This window comes from Arvicola amphibius, chromosome 4 (assembly GCF_903992535.2).
Source record: "Arvicola amphibius chromosome 4, mArvAmp1.2, whole genome shotgun sequence".
In the NCBI taxonomy this organism is placed as follows: Eukaryota; Metazoa; Chordata; class Mammalia; order Rodentia; family Cricetidae; genus Arvicola; species Arvicola amphibius.
In genome coordinates, this window is record NC_052050.1 from 13,936,172 (window position 1) to 13,961,928 (window position 25,757).

At 40.6% G+C, this 25,757-nt stretch overlaps 1 protein-coding gene and 1 pseudogene across 7 annotated transcripts in view; one reads left to right on the forward strand and one right to left on the reverse strand.

Annotated features, from left to right (window-relative positions):
• The window catches only part of Helz (helicase with zinc finger), a 142,560-nt gene that overhangs the window by 82,527 nt on the left and 34,276 nt on the right, over positions 1-25,757 (reverse strand). For all 7 annotated transcript variants that reach the window (XM_038326182.1, XM_038326185.1, XM_038326181.1 and 4 more), the window contains 7 exons: positions 13,969-14,093; positions 11,774-11,830; positions 7,800-7,851; positions 6,655-6,730; positions 3,651-3,849; positions 2,780-2,887; positions 1,433-1,730 (listed from right to left, as the gene is read on the reverse strand). In XM_038326182.1, coding sequence (XP_038182110.1) covers positions 1,433-1,730; positions 2,780-2,887; positions 3,651-3,849; positions 6,655-6,730; positions 7,800-7,851; positions 11,774-11,830; positions 13,969-14,093 — 915 coding nt within the window. The remainder of the gene's footprint in view (positions 1-1,432; positions 1,731-2,779; positions 2,888-3,650; positions 3,850-6,654; positions 6,731-7,799; positions 7,852-11,773; positions 11,831-13,968; positions 14,094-25,757) is intronic.
• On the forward strand, positions 17,129-25,402 carry LOC119813494 (annotated as a pseudogene).

The following is a 25,757-nucleotide window of genomic DNA, read 5'->3' on the forward strand; positions in this document are numbered from 1 at the left end:
TTCTGTGAGTGCAGTCAGGTCCATCCCTAGAGGTCTGCCCATGACCAAGTCCTCACAACACCTATAGTATTTACCATGCAGTCCTTCATAAGAAGATTTGTTATACCCTCTGCTTTTATTTGTATTTTGTCTACTGGCATATCTATCTTTGGCAATGGAAATTAACGTATTTTTGTTCCTACTGAGAAAATGACAAAATTTCATACAACCAAATAAAATGTAAATGAGATCAAACAAGGAGAAAATGAGATAAAATGAAGCCTGGGCTGTAAAAGCACACACAAAGAAGACATCACCTAGCAACAAAAGCTTGGCACAAATGTTACAGTGAAGGCCAGTCACATACTTGTAATTCCAGCACTGGGGAGGCTGAGGCAGCAGACTTGTGAATTCAAGGTTAGCCTGGGCTACTTCGTGAGTCCCAGTCCCAGAAAAATGAATGGATGGATGGATGGATGGATAAATGGATGGATGGATGAATGAATGAATACATTCATTAACCTCAACTCATAGGGGAAAAAAGAAAAAGAACAGTTCCACTGCCTGGTTACCATGTCCAAATCATAGTATCCTAGCGTCTGCTCATGGAAAGAAAAGTGTTCCAGGTTCTAATGAGTGGGACACTGGTACTTGGAGTGAGCATCCTCCACATTATAATTACTTCCAGTCAGCACAGTACCAAGTCATACACATACTACAGAGTGTCATTAATGAAATCCTTTATCATTTGTTTAATAAATTAAAGCACCTATAATCCAACCAAGAGACACAGAAGAGTGGGCTAGCATGCCCTTTCCCTGTCCTGTTAAATTTAGGCATTAAATTTAGGTACATGCACCACCAGCAGTATACAAAGCAAATCAGCCACAGCAGCAAGTATGCAGGTGCTCCTGTGCTGAAACCAGGAACCCTTCCCAAGGCACCGAACAGATCCTGTTGAGATACCCTGCCCTCCTTACAAATAGTGAAAGCACACGCTGACTTAATACTGATATTGAGGGCTTTCCTTCAGAGATAATGTAGTAACATCAGCAAAGCTGACTGAACAGTTAGGAAATGGAAATAGACACTGTAGGTATATATGTCATTACCCTTAGAAAAACATTCTAGTCAAATACTAAAAGGTCTGACTGTGCTAAAAAAACCATCTTACTTTAAACATGAAATTGCTAGACCAAAATATATCTAATTACCTACTCGTGTGAGGCAATTTTAGGGGACTTCAAAGTAAGATTTGCCGAATGACTGCATGAAGAGATCCAAGGCACAACCTGACCCATTTTATGGTCATTACACAGTGAATAAGTCAATTAACATGGGAATTTTTGCTTTTTATTCCTTCCCTATTTGTGGAATATTTAGGGGTCAATACAAATCTTTTAATCTTGCCTTTTAATACATTGTATCGGTTGGAAAAAAGTCTAAATATTACCTTCTGTAGAAGCTGCATCAATCATTACTCTTTGCATGAGTACTGGCTCCAATCCAAAGTCGAAAACTATGGTTTGGCGAAAAGTTCCAAATATTTCTGTGTTAAATGCTATCCCGACTTTATACACGTAATGATCTAATCCATTTTGGACCATCTTTCCTCCTATCCATTCTTGACAGTTTTCGGGGACTTCTTGTGATACCTGGGTAGTACTATCTCCGGCAGATATGGCAATGATACTAAAATGAGGACGATGAGCATCATAAAGCAATGCTACCCGATACAGCATTCTTGCAGGCTACAAGGAAGTTAAAATAATTCATTGAGTACAAGGGGGTAAAAATTCAGTTGTAACTGGGCTCTTCAATGAAAATATTCCCGGAAGGGTCTGCTACTCCCATGTTTCTAAGGTACTATGTTGTCCAACAAACTGTGCTCACAAGCTATTTAAGTAGAAAAAGAAAAAGACAAAACAGAATGGTTAAAGCAAAGTTTCTAAAATGATATACGTATGCTACGTCATCAGCCTCCCTGGACCTTCTGTTTACGTTCATCTTTCCCAGTGGCAAAATTTGCCATCTTGGGTGAACCTCTAACTGTGCTTACAGAGCCTCACATAGGAAGCCTTCGAAGGAGGACGGTTACCTCTGAGAGCACTGGATTGGGTTCAGGGCTGAAGTGAAACATTCCATCTCAAGATGCAGATGGTGCCAAGAAGAAATACCACTAAAAAGAACACAAAACTTCTCCACCAAATATATTCACTGAAATAGTTAACTCTACTCCAGTCTTAAACTGTGACCATCATAATTTAAGATGAGAAGCAATGCAGAAAATGTCTCATATTGAAAACCCCTCTCTAGGGCTGGGGATATAGTTCAGTGGTAGAACACATGCCTAGCATGGGCAAGGCCCAGAAAACACAAAAATAAAATAAAAATACACATTATTACAGAATTTGTGACTTCATCAAATAAAATACAAAAATAGGTTTTCATTGAAAAAAATCTTAAAGCTGCCAGATTAAATAATTCAATTATCAAATATCTAATTTTAAGCCATGAACCCCATCCTATGTTCCAAGTTATAAAGGTAATATATGTCAGACTATTTTTCCAAGTAAATAAGAAGGTGTCCTACACAAATAAAAGAATCTTATTTCAAAGTAGAAAAAAGGACATTTAATGACTGAAATACAGAAACTCACTTTGGCACAATACAGAGTCTACATAAAATATACTCCGAGTAAAACATTTTTAACACTCTCTTAATAGACATTTAAATTTCAATAAGCTTTGAGAAACAGAACAAGTCTGATGAAATCTTTAATTAGCATGGGGTTCATACCTTACAGGTCAGAGCAAAGGTCCATGTCTGGTGGGATTTTTTGGTGTTGACGGTGACCGACAGGTCAGGGCTGTGCTCCACCTGAACTCCCTCTATGCACTCGCTGAGCTGGAAGCAAAGAGCGATTTCATTACAGTCTGAGGGCAGAAGCACAAGTGTCAGCCATGAGCACAGACGCAGTGCTTGCTGACCGATGACCAAGGGATTTCACACACTGCTTTCCAGCCATTCTTACAAGAGAGACATGCAATGCAGACAGAAGGAAATTAACAACCAAAACCTGAGAATGAAAACCTTCCTAATGAAGATCATTACTGTAGGAGCTGCATACCTCCAGACAAACGTTCATCTTAACAAACAAGCCATCTTATGTTACTAAAAACACCACTTTATTAAGAACATGTTCTTAGCCAGGTGGTGGTGGGGTACATACCTTTAATCTCAACACTGGGAGACAGAGGTGGGTGGATCTCTGTGAGTTCAAGGCCAGCCTGGTCTACAAAGCAAGTTCCTAGACAGCCAGGGCTACACAGAGAAACCCTGTTTCAAAAAAACCAAATCAAACAAACAAACATCCGGGCTGGAGAAATGGCTCAGTGGTTAAGAGCATTGCCTGCTCTTCCAAAGGTCCTGAGTTCAATTCCCAGCAACCACATGGTGGCTCACAACCATCTGTAATGAGGTCTGGTGCCCTCTTCTGGCCTTCAGGCATACACGCAGAAAGAATACTGTATACATAATAAATAAATATTTTTTAAAAATCCATGTTCTTAGTAGACTGAAGAAATAAGCTACAATTGAGCACATGAGGAAGCAAAGATGAAACCAGAGCACTGTTCAGAGCAAAGCAACAGGGTTAGTTAGTTCTTACCACTTTCTCAGGAGACAGTGAGCTCATCCACTTTTCAATCAAGGTTTCCATGTAGCTGCCTGAGAGCTGTTTATTCTCATTTTGCTGCTTCAGTTTTATTAAACGTGAGGCGTATCTTTTCTGCCACTCTGCTAATTCTTCCTGGGAATGTGCTGAAGTACACTGGGCACCATACCTACAAATTCCTTGCTCTAAAAACCTAAGAGGAATGAGAAAGATAGTTGTATATACATTCAACCTTTTTTAGGGGTGGGTCTTTCAAGAGAGGGTTTCTCTGCATAGCCCTGGCTGCCCTGAAACTTTTTTCTGATCTCAGGCTGCCTTCGAACTTAGAGATCCACCTGCCTCTGCCTCCCAAGTGTTGGGATTAAAAAGTGTATGCCAACACTGCCCAGATTGTTCAACCATTTAAGGATAACTTCTACCATTTGCTCTCTGCCTCCTCAGTACCAAGAGAAAGATCCTTTGAGAGGCCAAATTTATCACTGTTAAGTGCAATGAAGGGAGAAGAGGGAGGCAGATGTGATGTAGGTATGTCTTCTATCTATCTGTTGATTTCATTTATTAATAAAGAAACTGCCTTGGCCAGCCCTTAGGTGGGTGGAGTAGACAGAACAGGAAGAAGGAAGTGAGGTAGATGGCTCAGACAATTGCCACGCCTCTCCTAAGTGAGGCAGACTGCCGTGCCTCTCCTCAGGGAGAGATGCCATGAAGCCAGCCACCAGGCCAGATGTGCTGAATTTTTCCCGGTAAGACACCACTCGTGGTGTTATACAGATTATTAGATATGGGTTAGTCAAGATGTGAGTAAGAGGCTGAAATTAATGGGCCAGGCAGTATTTAAATGAATACAATTTGTGTGTTGTTATTTCGGGGCATAAGCTAGCCAGGCGGCCAGGAGCAGGGCGGCAGGAACGCAGCCCGTCTGCTCCTCACTACACAGATGAGCACTCACAACAGTCAGAGCATCAACCTCCACACAATGTGCCCTAACTTCGTGCTCAAGAACACGGCAATCTTTTCATTTTTTTAATTTTTTTGGTTTTTTTGAGACAGGGTTTCTTTGCATGTCTTTGGTACCTGTCCTGGAACTTCATCTGTAGACCAGGCTGGCCTTGAACAGAAATCCACCTGTCTCTGCCACACAAGATTGAAGGCGTGCACCACCACTGCCCAGCTCATTAATTTTTTTAAAAAGATATATGTATGTATGTATGTATGTATGTATTTATTTATTTATTTATTTATTATGTAAACAGTGTTCAGCCTGTGTGTATGCCTGCACACCAGAAGAGAGGGCCCCGATCTCATTACAGATGAGTGTGAGCCACCATATGATTGCTGGGAATTGAACTCAGGACCTCTAGAAGAGCAGCCAGTGCTCTTAATCTCTGAGCCATCTCTCCAGACCACTGATCATTAATTTTTTAAAAATACTTTAAAATGTCCTACAAAACTATGTAAAGTCTGATCTTATATCAGTAAAAACATTCAAAAATTGATGAAAAAATCCTCTAAGAAAAAATAATTAAAGTACATTTAACAAAACAAACACAAGACAGCGGCTATGCATGGACAACTTTGAGCTGGAAAACGCACTCTGGAGACAGACATGAATGGAGCACAGCAAAAGCCCTGCATGGCTCATCTCACTGGTGCCTCCAAACCATCTGAAGTGAGGCTGAATGAACCTAGAATGCTGCTGCTGCTGCTGCTGCTGCTGCTGCTGCTGCTGCTGCTGCTGATGATGATGATGATGATGATGATTAAATCCTCATGTGCTGCAGAAAATAAGTGCAGAACTTGTGCTTGCCTTGTACACATAGAGTGTGTTTTCATGCTGCAAAATCTGTCTTTCTGTGTGCCCCTAAGCTATTTCACTACTTAGTTAAGAGTGCTGGCTGCTCTTCCAGAAGACCCAGCTCAATTCCCAGCTCCCACAGGGCAGCTCACAACTATCTGTAACTCCTGTCCAAGGGGAGAATCCAACACTGTCTTCAGGCCTCTGTAGGAAAATAGGCACATACATGATACATAGACATATATGCAGACAAAAGACGCATACACATAACAATAAATTAAAAAAAACTCCCCAGGGGTAGAGTGGAAACTGGATGGAATGTAAAATGAAATAAACTAAAACTAAAAAAAAAAAAAAAATTCCTAAATAAAAACAAAAACAGAAACAAAAAAATACAAAAAATGGGGTTCTATTCTCATCTAGACTCTAATTCTCAGGGTTCTTTTTCAAAAGCTCATGTTGTCTCCCCACTAGCTTGGTACCACAAGGACTTGCAGTGTTTACTAGTTCAGCCCTTTTATTTCCACAACACAACTGAGCCCTCATCTTGACTGTGTCTCATTACAGCACATATCAGACTCCTCTCAATATGCCAGTCAGTCTAGGGCAGCAAGGTCTATGCAAAGCCCTACCAGACACACATTCCTATGAAAGGAACTGAAGAGCTTGCCTTTAAAAAGGGACTTTAGTTTACTTTCCACATTTTAAGGAATAATTATTAGTAATGAGTTACATCATTAATTCTGAAAGTCGTTCATATACAAAGTACTCACAAATTCCATATATAAGAATTACATGACTATTTTTTCAGAAAATTATGAAAATAATTAAGTATGACTGATACTATGCTCTCTTTCAGTTTATAGGAACTAATTTCAACTCCACTTACCACATCTAAGTAAATTCCACACTAACAACAGCCTGCAATTAAGTTCAGCCAGCATGAAAGCTTTCTGAACAAAGTCTAAACAAGCGGTATTCACACAATTGTGGTTTAATATTAAAATCTCATGGATTTGGTGTTGACCTGTGCAGCCTCTGTTTCAGACAGGAAACAAACCATTTCCCTTAATCACTATACTTTTTCTTTCTTCACATATTATTCTCTTTGAATTTAAATTACTACCTTCAAAAAGTGAAGGAAAATTATCTTTCCTTTCAAAAGAGACATGTAATTTGTTTCTAAAATATTTTTTACATTACCTTTTACACAAAGTATATTCCTCGCTGCTTGTGATTCCCCTGGGTGGCGGACGAAAATGCCAACCGTTACAAGACCCTAGGGAGTAATCAGGACATAATCATGTCATGTGAGACTACCTCGTCATTCCAATATGTTAATGTCCAAGAATCACATCCCTCCACATGTATCATCCCACATGATATAAAACAGACATGACAAAGGTGCCCCTTCCAATCAACTAACCTAGTCAATTGGCTCTGTGAAATAGCATGTTGTAGAGGCCACTAAACAGCAGCTAAATCAAGTTGGTGGCACTGGCTCTCATCTGATAGGGGGTGGCCTTCCTCTCCGGGAAACCTCTTCTCTGAGAACTCAGGGGAGAGGCTGACTGCATTTCTATTAGAAACTCCTTCAGGAATGAAAACTGACTGTCCAGGAAATTCTTGTGGACAAACCCTACCACTGCACACTGAGGGAGAAGCCCTAAGACCTGTTTGGGGCATATCACTGCAGAACATTGTATAACAGAAATGAAGCTCAGTTAAGCAAATATAGAAGCTAAGTGCACACATTTCTGAATACAAATGACTTTGATTGATTTAGTTCCAAATAATCCAAGAAAAATAGGTTTAGGAGAGAAAGGCTAAGCAGCCATTTTCTAGGCTTACAAGTTCTGCCCCTCAACCCCCCCTCAGGGGACAAGAAGGTTATTCTGCCAGGCTTAAAAGTTGTGCTTCATGCATTACTAGCTGGGTGACTTGGGGAAACTACTAAACCTCAATAAATATTCATTTTCACACTGACTACAGAGATGAAGACGAACCCTGAGAAGTCAGTGTGTATTTTATGAAAGCCAATTGGCCTGGAGCAGGCATTGCAGGGCAAGCTACGTGAGGAGGCACAACGATGCACAGCTGTGGGAAAGCGCTCAGCAGTCAAGGCCGGAGCATCACAAGATCAAGGCCAGCCTCAGCTGCAACCTATGACAAGGTTCCATAGAGAACTTGGTTTTCATCTCTACCTACTTTAAAATATTTACATCTTTTCCTTCATCTCCAACTATAAAGACTATCCTCAGTAATTTTCCTCCCACAAATTCTTCTTCAATTAAAAGGCAAGGGCCACTGTAAGAGTTACCAGAAGCCATGACAAATTTAGCACTTACCTTCATCTAAGTCTTCCACATGACATCCAGAGAGAACACTACTTGTAGCTGTCTGCAATTTTCAAATGAAAGAGGTGTAAGAGAAATAAGAAATACTGACTGATGCTGATTTAAATTTGGACATTTTCAATGTTGAAAATAAAAGAAGAGAGGACTGGAGACATGGCCCAGCCGTGAAAAAAACTTGCTGCTCTTACAGAGGACCAGGAGGAGACTTCCAGGACCCACATGGCAGCTCACAATCCAGGAGATCTAATGCCCTCTTCTGGTGTAGACACATACATGCAGGCAAAACACCCATACACATAAGATAAAAATAAAGCAAATATTTAAATATTATTAAGATTATTTGTTCGACGACCAATTTCTTGAGTTCTTTGTATATGGGGTACAAACATAAACACAGAACTGCCAACAGAGGAATCTAAAATGGCTGAAAGACACTTAAGGAAATGCACAGCATCCTTAGTCATCAGAGAAATGCAAATCAAAAGAACTCTGAGATTCCATCTTACACCTGTAAGAATGGCCAAGATCAAAAACACTAATGACAACTTATGCTGGAGAGGATGTGGGGTAAAGGGAACACTTCTGCACTGCTGGTGGGAATGCAAGTTGGTACAGCCCCTTTGGATGTCAGTGTGGCGATTTCTCTGAAAATTAGGAAATAACCTTTCTCAAGACCCAGCAATACCACTTTTGGGTATATATCCAAAGGATGCTCAATCGTGCCACAAGGACGTGTGCTCAACTATGTTCATGGCAGCATTATTTGTAATAGTCAGAACCTAGAAGCAACCTAAATGCCCCTTAACCGAAGAACAGATAAAGAAAATGTGGAACATTTACACAATGGAGTACTATTCAGCGCTTTAAAAAAAAATGACATTTTAAAATTTGTGGGCAAATGGATGGATCTAGAAAACATCATATTGAGTGAGGTAACACAGGCCTAGAAAGACAAATATATATGTACTCACTCATAAGTGGCTTTTAGACATAAAACAAAGAAAAAACAGCCTACAATTCACAATCCTAGACAACAAAGAGGGCCTTAAGAAAGACATACATGGATCCAATCCTCATGGGAAGTAGAAAAAGACAAGATCTCCTGAGTAAGTTGGGAACATGGGGACCATGGGAGAGGTAGAAGGGGAGGGGAGAATAAGGAAGGGGAGTAGAGAAAAATATATAGCTCAATAAAAACAATTTTAAAAAATAATAATCCACCAAGTCCAACTAGAGAATTCTAATAGAAACCACTCTGGAGACAAAAACTGTGTATTGCATCAAGTCCTGTCACCCCATTTGGTCTCTGCTAATTTTATAAAATGCCTATAATTACTTTTACTTTATGAAATAAAATTGTTTTGAGAAAAATTTTATAAACATGTGAAAAAATAATAATAAAGAAAATCTATTTGGAAGTTTTCCATAACATTTGTGGCAAGTAACATTTTATGCTCGTTCTTTCACTATAAAAGCATGAAAACAAAGGCCTTGCCAGATACTCTCCTGCAGTGGAAAAGCACCCTGAAACCTGAAGGAAAGTCTAAATTCTGAACCCACTGAACAGGCAGCTTCAGTGCAGCACCGTCTCTGCTGGGTCACTATGGTGTGAAGACTGGTCACCACCAGCACACAGCTGCCCTTCTGCTTTCCCACCAGCCCCCACCAGAGTAGCGCTCACATGGTGAACACTTCAAACACTGTATGTGCAAAACCAAATTCATCAGCTTTATTCCAAATCTAAGCCTCTGTAGAACTTGTCTCAAGGAAAAGGTGTCTTCCCCTAAAGACAGCCACACACTGAAATCTTTCTGTTTTTAGGCATTTTTTATTTCATTTTCTTCATTTTGTATGCATGTAAGTGTATGGATATGCATGGCACAACGAGACTGTGGAGGTCAGAGCAAAATTTGCAGGAGTCAGTCTCTCCCTCCACTACATGGGCCCCAGGAATTGACCTCAGGGGGCAGCAGCCACTTGCCGGCCTCAGCCTGGAATCTTAAGTCATCCTGAACTCTGCTGTCCTGAGCAGGTCTAGACCTCTCCTGTCTGTCTGAGTGTCCCATAATCTCCTCCCGGCTGCCGCTGTCCTGTCACTTGTCTCATCTCTCCCTGAGCCAGCTGACAATCTGCCAGTGCCACTCATATCAAATCTCCTCTGGACACTCACCCATCTGTCCAGGCTCTAACACTCCTGCCTCCAAAGTTCCCCTGCAATATGAACCCCTACTCTTCCTGTTAGTGTTTCCCATCGCACTAACTAACCAAAGCCTGCCCTGGGTGCTTCTCCGAGTGGCCCACCATGTTTCCTGCTAGGCACACTTGCTGGGCACACCTTCAACACTCAAAAGAAAGAAACTTAATGTTAAGATGAAATTTGGAATGTCTTATACCACAGAAAGGATGGTGGCAATGCTGACTGGATATATCTGAAACAACACCATCATTGCCATCATTGTCATGTGACCGACAAATTGAACTTTGCAGATTAAAATCACCATAGTTTCAACAAGAAGTTACTGTCATTATCAAGCTACTAAGGAGTGCTTTTTTAAAAGATAACCCAGTTTTTGGTGAAAATGGATTGAATAAAAATATATAAACAAATAATCCAGGACGAATTACTTATACTACAAGCATCCCATGTTTCACCAAAGATCACTTAAAACTCCATGATGTTGTGCTTTATAACTGAAAAAATAATCAAAACTTAAAATTTCCTGGGAGCTGAAGAGATGGCTCAACAATTAAGAGTACTGATTGCTCTTGCAGAGGACCTGGGTTCAATTCCCAGCACCCACATGACATTTAACAACTGTCTGTAGCTCCAAAATCGGACACTCTCAAGCCAGGCGGTGGTGGGGCACACCTTTAATCCCAGCACTTGGGAGGCAGAGGCAGGCGGATCTCTGTGAGTTCGAGGCCAGCCTGATCTACAAGAGCTAGTTCCAGGACAGGCTCCAAAGCTACAGAGAAACCCTGTCTCAAAAAACAAAAAACAAAGAAACACACAAACAAAAAACATCGGACACTCTCACAAAGACATACATGCAGATAAAACACCGATGCACATAAAGTTTTTTTTAATATTTTTAATTAGCCAAGTACCAAATGGAAACATTTGGGAGCCTGAGATAACAAATAAGAACAACAGGGATGGGAGCCAGAGAGATGACTCGTGTATGAAGAGCTTGTGTTGCAAATGTGAAGAGTTCAGATTCCCACAAATGCGCAAAACAATCCCGCACCCACACCGACGTGAAAGCCAGAGAAATGGTGACACCCACAATCCCAGCCCTCAGGAGGCAGACACAAGGGACCCAAGGACAGCTGGAGAGTTTGTATGTGTGAGAGACCCAGCCTCAACAAATAGACAATAATTGTGGAAGGCATCTTACATCAACCTTAGGCCTCCACATGCATCCATGTGTGGCCCACAAATGAGTGAATACAAATACACAACAGCCATACACATATACAAAAAAGAAGAGAAGGAGGAAGAGGTGGAGGAGGAGGAGGAGGAGGAGGAGGAGGAGGAGGAGGAGGAGGAGGAGGAGGAGGAGGAGGAGGAGGAGGAGGAGGAGGAGGAGGAGGAGAGAAGAAGAAGAAGAAGAAGAAGAGAAGAAGAAGAAGAAGAAGAAGAAGAAGAAGAAGAAGAAGAAGAAGAAGAAGAAGAAGAAGAAGAAGAAGAAGAAGAAGAAGAAGAAGAAGAAGAAGAAGAAGAAGAAGAAGAAGAAGAAGAAGAAAGGAAAAGAAGAATTATAGTCAGAACAGAAGACCCGGAATGCAGAGGAGACCTGAGAAGCCATGTTCTGAGATCTGAGGGTGGGACTCAACCCAGTTTCACAGAAGGTCCCCTTGTCACCTTGTATCTTGACTGACACCACCACAATATTCCAAATGCTAACACAGAATGCTCACTGACCTCACTGGGTATAAGTGAGGGGTCCCGGCAATGGACTCACCTCTGTCTCCATGAGAAGCGTCTTCAGTCTTGTCAAATCTTTTGTTACCATCCCATTCTGGAAGGGTGAGATGAAGACAGAAAATCATCAGTGCATAGTTCTTTAGTCTCATAACTCAGCTCGACTTGTCTGTGCTCAATACCGCTCGCTCCCTTCCCTTCCCCACACTGCTACTCTGGCATAAGAAGCTGCAGGCAGCTGGGGAAAGGAAAGAGGCCTAATGGAAAGAAAGACTCAGCTGCTGCTCCTGCTAAGAACACACACTACATGCATGCTCTCACCTGATGCACAACTGTAAAATAACCGCAGCACTCGGGAGGCAGGGGCAGGCAGATCTCTGTGATTTTGAGGCCAGGCTGAGTTCAGGCCAGCCAAAGATACATAATGAGACTCTGCTTCAAAAACTAATATTTTTAAACTCTATAAAATGCTTGCCAATATCAGTGAGAACAAAACATGAGAAAAGCAAACCTAAAACTATTCCTCCCCTCTCCCTTAGTGCTAACAGGCTTGTCTGTATCTATGAAATGCTGAACTCAGCGGTTATCCAGCATCACAGAAACCAGGGAGTCAAAACAGCGCCTAAAGATGGCTCGTGTATTCGGTAATTTTTGAAAGTCAAATTTCAGAAAATTTGAAAATTAGAAACAAATTACTTTTCATTTGTTTTAAATTAAAAGACCCCAACAAATGCAAAGTAAAATAATTATAGAAAAAGACCTTTTAAGGGTAGGCATCCATAACTGCTGTATACTTGAAAGATCAGGGAAAATCCCAGGCCTGAGGCCAGCCTGAGCTACACATACACAGAGACCATGTCTCAAAAGAATTTTTCTCTTGCTAGGAGTGGTGACCAGAAACCATAATCCCAGCACTAGGAAGAGTAAGGCAGAAGTTTGTTTCAAGGTCCAGGTCCCGCCTCAAAAGAAGAAATAAATACATCCTGACAGGACTGGGATCTAAACAGCAGCACCACTTTGCTGGGTTCACCTTTGTGATTGATGAAATCACAGACATCGCCAAATGAAGGAAGTCATTCACTGCACAGTAATTCCTTATAAGCTGACTAGATTACCCTGTAGTGGAGCAGTAATACTATATTTCACAACAGAATAAATATTTTCCTAATTTCTGTATTTTCACCATCTGTGCTCTTGATTTTCAAAATCCCTATCAACTTGAAGCACAACTGTCAAAGTCACACTGCCTGGTAATTATAGGATTTCTTCTTTCTCTGTCTTCATTTTGATGCCTGAAAAATACCAAGGAACTTGAAAAAGTTCTTTCTTTTAAATTTCTATAAATTATCAACTCTATGAAGTCACAAAAAGTAGCCCTTCCGGGGGCTGGAGAGATGGCTCAGTGTTTAAGAGCACTGTCTGCTCTTCCAGAGGTCCTGAGTTCAATTCCCAGCAACCACATGGTGGCTCACAACCATCTGTAATGAGATCTGGCACCCTCCTCTGGCATGTGGGCATACATGGAGGCAGAATGTTGTGTACATAATAAATAAATAAATAAATAAATAAATAAATAAATAAATAAATTTTAAAAAAGTAGCCCTTCCATTATAACAAAAAACTAGAAAATTTATGTATTTAAAAACTTACATTAGAAATGTAAAGAATCAACAAAAGTTAAAATTAAAAAAAAAAAAACTTAAATTCTAGTCTAAATAAAACTTAGATAGTTTCCATAAAGTAAATAAGGATATTAACTTACACATACCCATTTGGTATGAAACCCATTAGTATGTACATTGGTCTTCAAAAAAAAGAACTTTTTAATTCTAATTTTGTTTTTTTTTTTTATTATTTTGATTTTTTTGAGACATGGTCTCACAGTACCCTGGCTGGCCTAGAACTCAGACATCTGCCTGCCTCTGCTTCTCAAGTGCTGGGATTAAGGGTGTGCTCCACCACTGCCTGGCTGGTTTAAACTGTTAAAGTCTTCTGGTTATCATGGATTTAGAACCCATTAAAAGTACCTGTGCTTTTTATATACACGATCAGAAATGGCAAGGGTCCAATGATTGAATATCAGGTCATTTTTAAAAACTGAGCATTTTGGGATTGTCATGAACTTTGACATCTGACAAAACTACACTAAACATACACTATGTTCCTCATACTATACTGAGGAGTCAAACATGACCCATCACTAGCAAGCATTCAAACCCACGCTCATCAACATACCAGAGACTCTCCTGACAGTGACTTGGCAAGGATGGAGGACACAAGCTGGAGCTTCCCTTTCAGCTGCATGCAGCACAGCACTGCCCGGAAGGCACCCTCTCCTTTGGCCAGTCCTTCCCCCAGCACTGCCAAGGAAGAAACACATCATTAGCAGCCACAGGGCACTCAGACCCAATTTCCTTCCTTACAAAGGTAAGACATCCTAAGACTCACTCCAAACAGAAGAACAAAGCCTGTCTTTCTAAAACATGCATGCAAGGACAAGAAGGAGCACGACAAAGAACAGATGAACCCTACTACAACTTCCAGCATCCAAACCGAGAAAACACCCTCTAAAGCTGTCCAGTGCACAGCTGGTAAGAACGTCAGCTTCTGTGGCCAGCAGAACTACATCAGTCCTGAATTGTGTACTTTAATTAAGACTGCAAGGAGAGAGATCTTGAACACACCCACACCCAGACGAGACAAATGTTTCACATGATATGCCGGTTACCCTGATCACTACAGACTATATACATGCCTCAAAATACCACTCACACATAGGTGAGATAATTAACTGTCAGTTAAACAGAAAGAAAACAAGTAGTTGACATTTTTTTAAAGACTCTAATAGAGAATGGTGGTGCACACCTACAGCCCCAGTTAAGAAAGAGGCTGAGGCAGGAGAATAACTGAAGCTACTTGGTTCCAGCCAAGGAAATACAGACCATGTTGGAAAACAGTGCTTGCTATGTAATTCCGATGACCTGAGATCAGTCCTTGGACCCCTCAGTAGAAAGAGAGAACCAACTCGAAGAAGTTTCCCCCATGGCCTCATGTGTGCTGCACCACATGGGTGCACACACTCTCTATGCGCAACAATATTTTTTAAATTAAGTTCTTTCTCAAAAATATCATTTAGTATATCAAGTTAAATGAGGGCTTTTAAAACTAGAGATTTATTAGTTGACCAGATCCTGTGCCATTAAACTGTTTAAGAGAAACTGCAAAATTCAGGCTGATATGTAGCTCAGTTAATTAGAGTGCTTGGCTAGCATCCATGAAGTCCAACGCTCAGCACTGCACATGACGGGGAGCATGTACCTCTAACCCTAACACTAAGGAGATGGGGAGGGAAGCAGGAGGATCAGGAGTTCAAGGTTATCTTCACCTACATAGCCAGTATGAGGTTAGAGAGGGAGGATGAGAGAGGCAAAAGGAGACAAAGAAGGAAGAAAGGGAGGAGAGAGAAATCTCAATATTGGATATTTCTATGCAATTAAAACTTAGTCTTTTAAAGCCAGGCAGTGGTGGCTCACACTTTTAATACCAGCACTTGGGAGGCAGAGGCAGTGAATCTCTGTGAGTTCAAGGCCAGCCTGGTAACAGAGTTCCAGAACAGCCAGGGCTACACAGAGAAACCATGTCTTAAAAAATTAAAAAAGAAAGAAAGGAAAGAAGAAAGGGAAGGAGGGAAGGAGGGAGGGAGGGAAGGAAATAGCCTTTAGGGGCTGAAGAGATGGCTCAGCAATTAAGAGCACCTATTGCTCTTGCAGAAGACCTGGGTTCACTTCCCAACACCCACAAGATGGCTAATAACTATCTGTAACTCCAGTTTCAGGGGAATCTAACACCTTCTGATCTTCTCAAACATTAGGTATGTATGTACGTGATGCAGAGATACATGAAGGCAAAACACTCATATGCATAAACAGTAAAATATATAAGTCATTCTTTTAAAAATCATTAAAAATTAGTTCTTTATCGGGCAGCTGTAATAGCACACATCTTTAATCCCAGCAGAGGCAGAAACAGGAAGACCTCTGAGGCCAGCATGATCTACACAGTGAAACTCTCTAAACAAAGGGAAAAAAATTAGCCTTCATCAAAATTAGTAAGATTAACTAAGATCCAATTATCCAACTTAAACTATTCACAAGACTCTGTAGATTAATACAATTACAAGTGCCACAAAAATCTGTATTAGTTTGCATGAAAGTGATCTGCTACAAGAGAATACCTTAGTAACTGAACTTGGGTGTAAACCATTTCCAAACCTGTATCCTATTATAAGAAGGGCTAGCTGTACTGTGTACAAACTGGGCCTGTACAGGACAGTTTATTTTGGTTGTGCTGACTGTACCCTCTCACTGTATTATTGTTATATTTTCATCACACGATTAACATTATAACACTAGTAAAATCCTACATAAAGGCTTGCCATGATCTCATCAGTTAAACAATGTTCATTTACTGTTCGTGCTTTAACCCAACTGCTATTACTATCTACATATTTTACACAGAACAACCTGCATAAACATGGCAGTTAATGTTGCACTTTTCCCTCTTAGCAAATTCAACACTGTCCATGTTAATATTTTTACTTATCAAATTAATGAAGAGGTAATATTCTATTAAATAAATACATCCATTTATTTAGCTATCCCTTTGGTCCAGAAAGACTTCCACTTTATTTTTTATTTTTTTAGATTTATTTATTACGTATACAATGTGCCTCCTGCATGTACACCTCCATGACAGAAGAGGGCACCAGACCCCATTACAGATGGTTATGAGCCACCATGTGGTTGCTGGGAATTGAACTCAGGATCTCTGGAAAAGCAGCCAGTGCTCTTAACCTCTGAGCCATCTCTCCAGCCCCCTCCACTTTTATTTTTTAAAGTAACACTATAGCTGAGTGTGGTGGTACATTCTTATAATCCCACCACTCTGGAGGCAGACAGGTAGAGCTATGTGAGTTCAAAGACAGTTTGGTCTACAGAGCAAGCTCCAGGCAGCCAGAGCTACACAGTGAGGAAAAACAAACAAACAAAAAACTAGTTAAGGGACCAGGAGGTGTGCTTAGCACCATGCCTGATGCATGAGTTTAATCCAGGGACTCACATGATCCAAGAAGGAACCAACTCCTACAAATTGTCCTCTTACCCCCACACATATGCCATAGTGAACATATGATATGTCAAAGGTGCACATGCACACAAGTGCAAGTGCAAGCAAACACACACACACATTTTTTAAATGTATTTAATTAAAAAAACTAGTTAAAAGCTGAAAAATTGATGTAAGGTGTAGCTCAGTTGGCACAGTGCTCACCTAGCATGCACAAGGCCCTGAGTTCAATCCTTATTCCACACATCCCTGCAATCCTAGCAGAAGAGGGATGGAAGAAAGAGTATCAGAAGTTAAAGTCATAATAAGCCTGAGGCTGTAAGTCAAAATTAAACATGGATAAAGATTTTAAAAGCTAGAAAATGTCTGAGGGAGGGAGAGGAGGTCCCTGATGTCCCTGATGTAGGAAGTGAGAAAGCTTAGTAACATCTCAACTTCAGACGACTCCATCCTGTCTAAAGATTACTAAAGCACAGGCCATCGAGGTGGCAGAATGGGGAAGGAGTTTTCTTCCAAGAGAAACCCTGAGTTTAAATTCCCAGAACCCACATGAAGGGCAGAACTGAATCCTATAGGTTGTCCTCTGACCTCCACATGTGCACATGCACACATAAAATATGCAAATGTAAAAATAAATCATATTTTTGTTTGTTTGTTTTTCAAGATAGGGTTTCTCTGTGTAATAGCTCTGGCTGTCCTGGAACTTGCTTTGTAGACCAGACTGGCCTCAAACTCACAGAGATCCGCTTGACTCTGCCTCCTGAGACTGGGATTAAAGGTGTGTGCCACCATCACTCAGCCAAACAGATTTCTAAAATGGTAAATCACAAATATTTTATGAGGCTGAAGCGCTGCCTAGTGGGCACCTATCATGGATATATGAGTTTGTACAAATTTCCTGAATTTTACTTCCTAAGATTCATCATTTGCACCAGTGTTTGAGTATTTCAGAATTTGTCAAAATCATGTTTCCTTTTTTTCATCTTTTCAGACAAGTAGCTTACAGCTGTTTTCCAACTGTTTATCTTAAAGCCAATTTACCTTATGTCTCACAGGGTCCATATGAAGAAGCAGAGCAACAAGAAAAAGTGAATACTAAAGATCATTCTTGACTTCACATCATCTAACAAAATTACATAGCAATGCTGCCAATCTCTTACTATCTTTGCTCTCTTGATAAAACCTGAAAGAAATCTGAGTGTGGCAGCGTGTTATTAAACTTAGCTGTAATAATTGAACTTGAAAATGAAAATGACATTCAAAATATAATCTTTAGCAACTGTAAAGAAAAATCCTTTTCGAGTTAAAATTCTGTGCAGATGAATTCTCTTCCCACAACTCTGCAGGTTGTGAGCCCAGGGTGCCTCTCTGCAGCAGCATGCTGAATACAGCAGTGGATGAAGGAGTCTGTACACCCCACCTCAGCCATCCAAGCACCTACTACTCCCTTCTGCCTTAACTCTGGATTGTTTTCCAGCAGTTCGGGATGGACTTGAAGCTCTGGACTGGAAACAATAATACTAAAGGACTGGCCTCTCCTTGTCAACAATGGCCAGGTTAGGGCGAGAGCCTTCGGCTATTCCCAAAGACATGATTCCCTTTCAAGAATTATCTGCAATGAGCAAAGTCATCTTAAATTCAAGTATAACAAAAGTTAAGCTTTTTTTTTTTTTTTTTACAACAGGACAATATTAAGTCATTTCTTTCACCAAAACCTTAACTTCCATAGTCTTTTATTAAGGAGCTTGGAATAATGAAAGCACTGTCCTAAAGCTTCTAAAAAAAAAAAAAAAAAACAAAAAAAAAAAAAAAACCAAAAATCAAAAAACTAGAACCTGGAGAGAAGGATCAGTGGTTAATCACACTGGCTATTCTTCCAAAGGACCTGCGTTCAATTCCCAGAATTCTTATGGCAGCTCACAACTATCTGTAACAACAGTTCCAGGGGATCTGACACCCTCACATAGACATCATACAAGTAAAACACCAATCAATACACAAAATAATAAAATAAAAATATCAAAAAAGTTAAATTAATAAAATAATCTGCTACCTAGATACAATCACTTTTAGAATCAAAACTCCAAGGACTGAATGAAAAATTAAAAGAAATTCTCAGGAAGGCAAGATGGCTCAGCTGGGAAAGGCCCTTGCTGTGTGAGCCTAATCACTGGCGCTTGATGCCTGGGACCCACATAAAGGTGGAGGGAGGAACAACTCCACAAAGCTGTCCAATGACTTACACACACATGCTGTAGTACATGCCTACACACATACATCCTGCAAACATACGATAATAATCCTTTTAATTCTAAGCCCAGCATAAAGCTGAGGCAGGAGAATTACCATAATCTTGAGGCCAGTCTTGTCTCAGTAAGTACCAGTCAAGCTACAAGACAAGAATATGTCCCAAAAATACTAAACCAATGTTAAAAAAAGAAAGAAAGAAAGAAAGGAAGGAAGGAAGGAAGGAAGGAAGGAAGGAAGGAAGGAAGGAAGGAAGGAAGAAGGAAAAAACAACTTTTGGCTCTCTTTTCAGAACTGGTAAGTTGGCTCTGCAGGTAAACATACTTGTCACCAAGCCTGATCCACTGATTTATGTCCTGAAACCATATTGTAAAGGGGGAAAAGCAATTCCTGCATATTGAGACCTGTCTCAGATAAATAAGGTAAGATGAAACTTAAACACTGGCGCTAATTCATTCAGTACACCTCAACTGCCTCATTATACACAAATAGGAAATAATTCTACACAGTAAAAAAAACTGACAACAAAATTAAACATAAATACAAACCCAAATACTGATCTCCAAAACTCTACAAAAGGCTCTGATGCCGTGAACACACTTGAATAAATGTTTTACTTTAGGCACTGTTAAAATGATAAGTGCAAAACCAGCCTGTGTGTGCACGAGGCAGGACAAGAATCCATTGCTCAGAGTGTCTTCAACTTCCTCTTCATTAAAGAGCCCGAACTCCCAGAGAGCCGTCACCAGATGGCCACAGAGAAGCTGTCACTGTTCGTGTCCAGTCACCAAATAAAGACACTTTCTCTGAAGAAACGGTGAGTTTAAACTGCATTTGTCTATCCTGAAACTCCCTCCGCTCTTTCTCAGTTTCAGCATCTTGAGATCTCTGTTGCAAGCCCCCAAGGGAAATTCTGACTGTAGAAAAAGCAAGCCTTTCCAAGTGCTCAGGCACTCGTCTGTCTCGGTGGTTAGCTCGCTCACTTTTATTGTTCTAGTGACAGGTTTGCTGAGAAAGCCTGCAGACACGGCCTCCTCTGTCTGCCCTATGGGAGAAAGCTCTGTTTCAGGGACTAATAGGCTCTTTCCCTTGTCACTGTGCACAAGATTTACTGAGATTTCACAAGGAAAGCTATTCTCTGTCTTAATCTCCTCCTGTGTACAAATACCAGGTCTGAGTATATGGAGCCCAGAGGTAGAGAACTAACCCAACATACACCAGATCCGGGGCTGAACCCTCAGTGACACACACAGTAACTAGCAAATTAGCACTAACAAGTATCCAGCCAACACTAACATGAGATTTCTTTTAAAATATCACTCGTAACATGGTGGAATGCTGTAATCGTATCTACACTGGAAGCTAAAGCAGGAAAATATGAAGTTCAAGGCCTTCCTTGGCAAAACTGCAAGTTTAAATGCCAGCCTGGGCAACTGACAAGACCTTGTCTCTAGAAATAAGACTAAAAACTCATGTATACCTACAGTTGCTTACTTAGTAACTGCCCTGAGTAGTCAGTACAGACATGAGCTCATAGTAGCACTGAGATCATATTAGTACAAAGTGTATTTCTGCGTACACATCTACGCACACTAAGCGACAACGTAACAGTCCTCAATTTTAAACATTAAACTTTCACTTATCTTAGCATTCTATAATTTAAATATAATAAGACCTACACACAGGGCTGGCAAGATGGCTCCATGGGTAAAGGAACTGGCGCCATGGCTGACAGCCTGAGTTTGATACCCAGGGGCCACCACATGGTGGAAGGAGAGAACCATACCCCACAAGCCGTCTTCTGACTCCACGCACACTGTGGTGCAAGTACACGCATATGCAACACAAACAAAAGCACCAGAAATTTTTAAATATTTCTTTTTTAAAAAAGGACTTTTATGTACAAATGTTAACAGATATTTGGGAGAAATCAGACTGAAAGCCAAAATCTAATTCCATAAAAATCTTCAATTCCTATTAGAGAACAAAACTGAACTACTTACAGCCCCAGCTTGGATAGATCTCATGAGTAAAAACACCCCACAACTGTGTTTACACAACACTTGCAAGATGACACATGACTGAGATGAGGAGGGACTTGTGGGGGGGTCAGGAATGGTGGGGAGGGTGACCATGGGGACAGGACAAGTGAGGTCTGTGCTGAGGTGGTTTGTGGTATAGCTCCATGAATCCATGCATGACAAATGGCACACCCTACACACACTAATTTACTGGTTTTGATATTGAACTGTAGTGACTGAAGTCAAAACCACGAGGAAAAGTATTTGAAGCATACATGGGACCTCTCCTAGCAACTTCATCTCAACCTATACTTGTTTCAAAATAGAAAGATTTAAATCCTAAATTCCTACTGAAGTCTTTGTGTCTAGAAAACGTCTTTTATAAAAGACAGCTGGAGAAGTATCTCGGAAGTGAGAGCATGTGCTGTGAAAGCAAGAGGATCTGAGTTTGAATCCCCAGCAACCACATAAAAGCCAGGCATGGCCACACATGCTGGTAACCCTGTGGCTGAGGATGAAGAAAGGCAAATTCCAGTAAGTAGCTCAGCAGCTGGCCAGACCAGCCAAACACCAAGCTCTGGTTCAAGGAGATGGTTCAGTTAGGAATACTTGCTCTTGGTTGAGCACTGTAACCCCAGCACTCAGAAGGCAGAGACAAGCAGATCTCTGTGATGAGTAAACAAAGGGAGCTCCAGGACAGCCAGGGCCGTTACACAGAGAAACCTAGACTCTCTCGGGAGGTAGCTCTCAGCTACCTCTCCAGTACCATTTCTGCCTCTCTGCTGCCAGGCTTCTCACCATGATAATGAACTAAACCTCTGAAACTGTAAGCAAGCCCACAATTAAAATGCTTTCTTTTATAAGAGGTGCTTTGGTTATGGTGTCTCTTCCCAGCAATAGAACAATGACCAAGACATACATAATTGAAGATAACAAATAAATATTTAAAAAAAATTAGAGCCTCTGGCTTTTTAATTCTAAAATAAAAGAACTGCTTTTCTTTCTCTGTTTTCTGGTTGTTAAGTCTGTAAAATCCTGAAGTATAGACACAAACAGATGTGGATTCAGACAGCAGCATGGCTTCCCATCACAAAGCCTCACATCAAAGCTACAGTCATGCTCACAACTTGATGGAGGAGAGTTATCTGTCTATGTTTCTTTCATTGGTTAATTAATAAAGAAAACTGCCTTGGCCCTTTAAGAGACAGAAAATTAGGTAGGTGGAGTAGACAGAACAGAATTGTGGGAACAAGGAAGTAGAGTGGGGGAGACGCTTCAGGCAGTCGCCATAGGGAGTCTCCATGCTGCTCCTCTCTGAGATGGACGCAGGTTAAGATCTCTCCTGGTAAGCCACACCTCGTGGTGCTACCCAGATTACTAAATATGGGTTAAAGGAAGATGTGAGAATTAACCAATAAGAGGCTGAAACTATGGGCCAGGCAGTGTTTTAAAAGAATACAGTTTCCGTGTAATTATTTCGGGTGTAAAGCTAGCCAGTGGCCGGGTGGCCGCTTCCTACTACAACAACTGGCTCTGGGCCTTAAACAAGCTGACCCATCACACACAGCCTGCTTCTACAGCTATACAACCGAGAAGACAACATGATTAAATAAAACAATGTGCTTCAGAGGGCTTGACCTGAGATACTGTAATTAAACACTATTATCCTACTATTTTCCCAACAAAGCCTTTTAATTACCATAAAAACTACAGACTCTCCTTGACATACTATGTAGTCACAACCTGATAAACTCAGTGTGAAGTGAGAATAACACAAACCAGAAGTGCGTTTGGCTTTTTCCGACCTGGTGAGTGGCCCCTGATTCTGTGAATAGTCCCTTGCGCACATGCCTGCAGTCCCTCATGAAACACCTAGGTCAGCCAAGAGAGGAAAAAAGGCATGAATGTGGGAGGAGACTAAGTCAGTAAGATGAAAAGAACCGCTAAGGCGAGGGAGACAGTGAAACGGAGAGAACATGTGTGTGAAGACATAATGAAACCCAACACTATGTGTAATTAATATATGCTAGAAACACTTTTTTAAGTACATTTAAAGGCTAGAGAGATGGCTCAGTGCAAAGCACCTGCCTGCAGCTGTAGCTCCAGGGGTCTGACACCCTCTTTCAGGCTCAACAGATGACTGCACTCACCCGACGCACATACACGAATGCGTACACAAACACACACATACAATTAAAAATAAAATGACTAGTTTAAGTGCCTTAAAGGAATGAGAAAAAGAACTCAGCTATAGAATGTTTGTCTGACACAAGGCCCTGGGTTTGACGGACTGCACCACCACAACCAAAAACTAAAGCACCAATCTTTCCAAATATCCCAGCTAGCAGCGCTACCAACTAATAGACTTGCTGCAGAGGACTGCTTGTTTGGCCTCATGATTCTGGGCAAACTGGGAGGTGTAACTAACTGCTGCTATCCTGCATGATAAGAGTATCAGACCACACAGCAGTAGCCCTGGAAAAGATCAAAAATCAAAGCACAGCTTCTACAAGTTACTTACTGCTTTTACACCATCATAAAGTCAAAACACCATAATGGGGTCATTTTAAGTCCAGGACTGTGTATCTATATTTAATCAAAATTCTTGAGAATAAAGGTCATCAAAGATATCAACAGCTCCCCCAGAAAAACCATGCAAGGCTCATTTCATCACCTGTCAATTTCTTGGGTCACAGGCCAGCCACCTAACAGGGTTGCTGGTTACAGCATCACTTGCCTCACAGGCCAAGCATCACTGACAAGCACTTGCAATGGTGATTGCTTAGCCTGACAAAACCCTTGGCTAGAGCTTCAGGACTGTACAGCCTGACGATGTTTCTAATAATCAGGCTTCATCTAAAATATCATTAGTTCATTCAATTTCAATTTCATACAGAAAGTCCTAAGGGGCCAGTAAGATGGCTCAGTGGGTAAAAGTACTTGATGCCAAGTCTGGAGACCTGAACTCCATCCCTAAAACTCACACAATAGAAGGAGATCAACCCTACTAAGTTGTCCTCTGACAGCCTCTACCACACACAGTAGCACCTATATAACTACATGTGCATGCGCAAGCGTAAACACACACACACACACAAATTTAATAAACATTCTAAGTTTCCCATATAATAAAAATTTCAAAGCACTAGAATCACTTCATGAAAAGTGCTCCTATCCTGTTTTGTTTTTTTTTTGTTTTTTGTTTTTTTTTTAATTTTTCGAGACAGGGTTTCTCTCTATCCTGTTTATATTCAAATAACTGATCTAACCACATCACTTAACCAGTAGTCACTGGCTTCATGGCCTTAGTTCAGCAGTACCCTAAGTTTGGATCTAAAAGCCATGAACTCTAGTCTTTGTACTTTCCTAAACTCCCTATTTTTTAACTAAGACATAGTATTTACCCATCTTTATAAGATATCAGAAGCTATTTTCTAAAGTAAAATTCCACCTTCAAGACTGCATAATTCTTTGTTGAATTCCAGTTAAATAAACCAGCTACAAAATTATATTAGGAGCAACCAAGTAAATCAGATTATGGCCTGGGTTTCAGATAGTATTAAAAAAAACCACTGTTAATTTTGTCAGATTAAACAAATATTGTGGTTATGCAGTGATGGCCTCTGTGTTTTAGAGATACATACACAGTTATCTCGCTGTCTATAGCTACTTTAAACTATTTCAAAATACAGGGCCAGTAAGATGGCTGGTTAAGCAGGTAAAGGTACTTGCAGCTGAGCCTGATAATTTGAGTTCAATCCCCACATCCCATATGATAGACAGAAAGAAAGAAATATAACAAGTATTATTTCAGAAGATAACACTATGTACTTCCTCCAAATGCAAGTTACTAAAGACTGTGTATCCATCCCACCAGGAAACCATTCTGAAGTTCCTATGGGATCAAATTACAATTTTATAAGAACCTACGGACAGAGAGGAGAAAACCCATGGTAATTGTAAAGGCCCTGATGCCTTTTATGTCAAATTAATATCTTAAGATGATCATGAATCAATTCTAAAAAGAGAACATGTGCAAACATCAGCAATAAAGGCTATGCTAAGTGGGCCAGGTCAGTTTGCAGAGATTAAAATAAATGAGGCCAATTTTAGAGAGATCCTTCCACATATGCTATGGAAAGTATGCATGTATTTTACATACAAGATCCACTGCACTAACAACTTCAGAGATTACCAAATTCCCACTTGCTCCTGAAATTGCACTAAAACTGTTGATGGCTGTAAACTTCCTAGACTGTGTATATATACGCTGTTAACTTTCTATATAACTATAATGAGCTGTTAGATAAACACATACACACACAACACACGCACACACTCACACTTGATTATTTAAGAAGGGCCAGGCATGGTGGTGGCTCACACTTAATTCCAGCACGTGGATCTCTTTGAGTTCCAGGCCAGTCTGGTCTGCATAGGGAATTCTAGGCCAGTCAGAGGATGTCACAAAAATAGATAGATAGATAGATAGATAGATAGATAGATAGATAGATAGATAGATAGATAGATAGATAGATAGGCAGTCAGACAGACAGACAGACAGATAGATATAGATAGGTAGATAAATAGATGCTTTTAGATTCGGTGATATTCTGCGATGTTTCAAGAAAG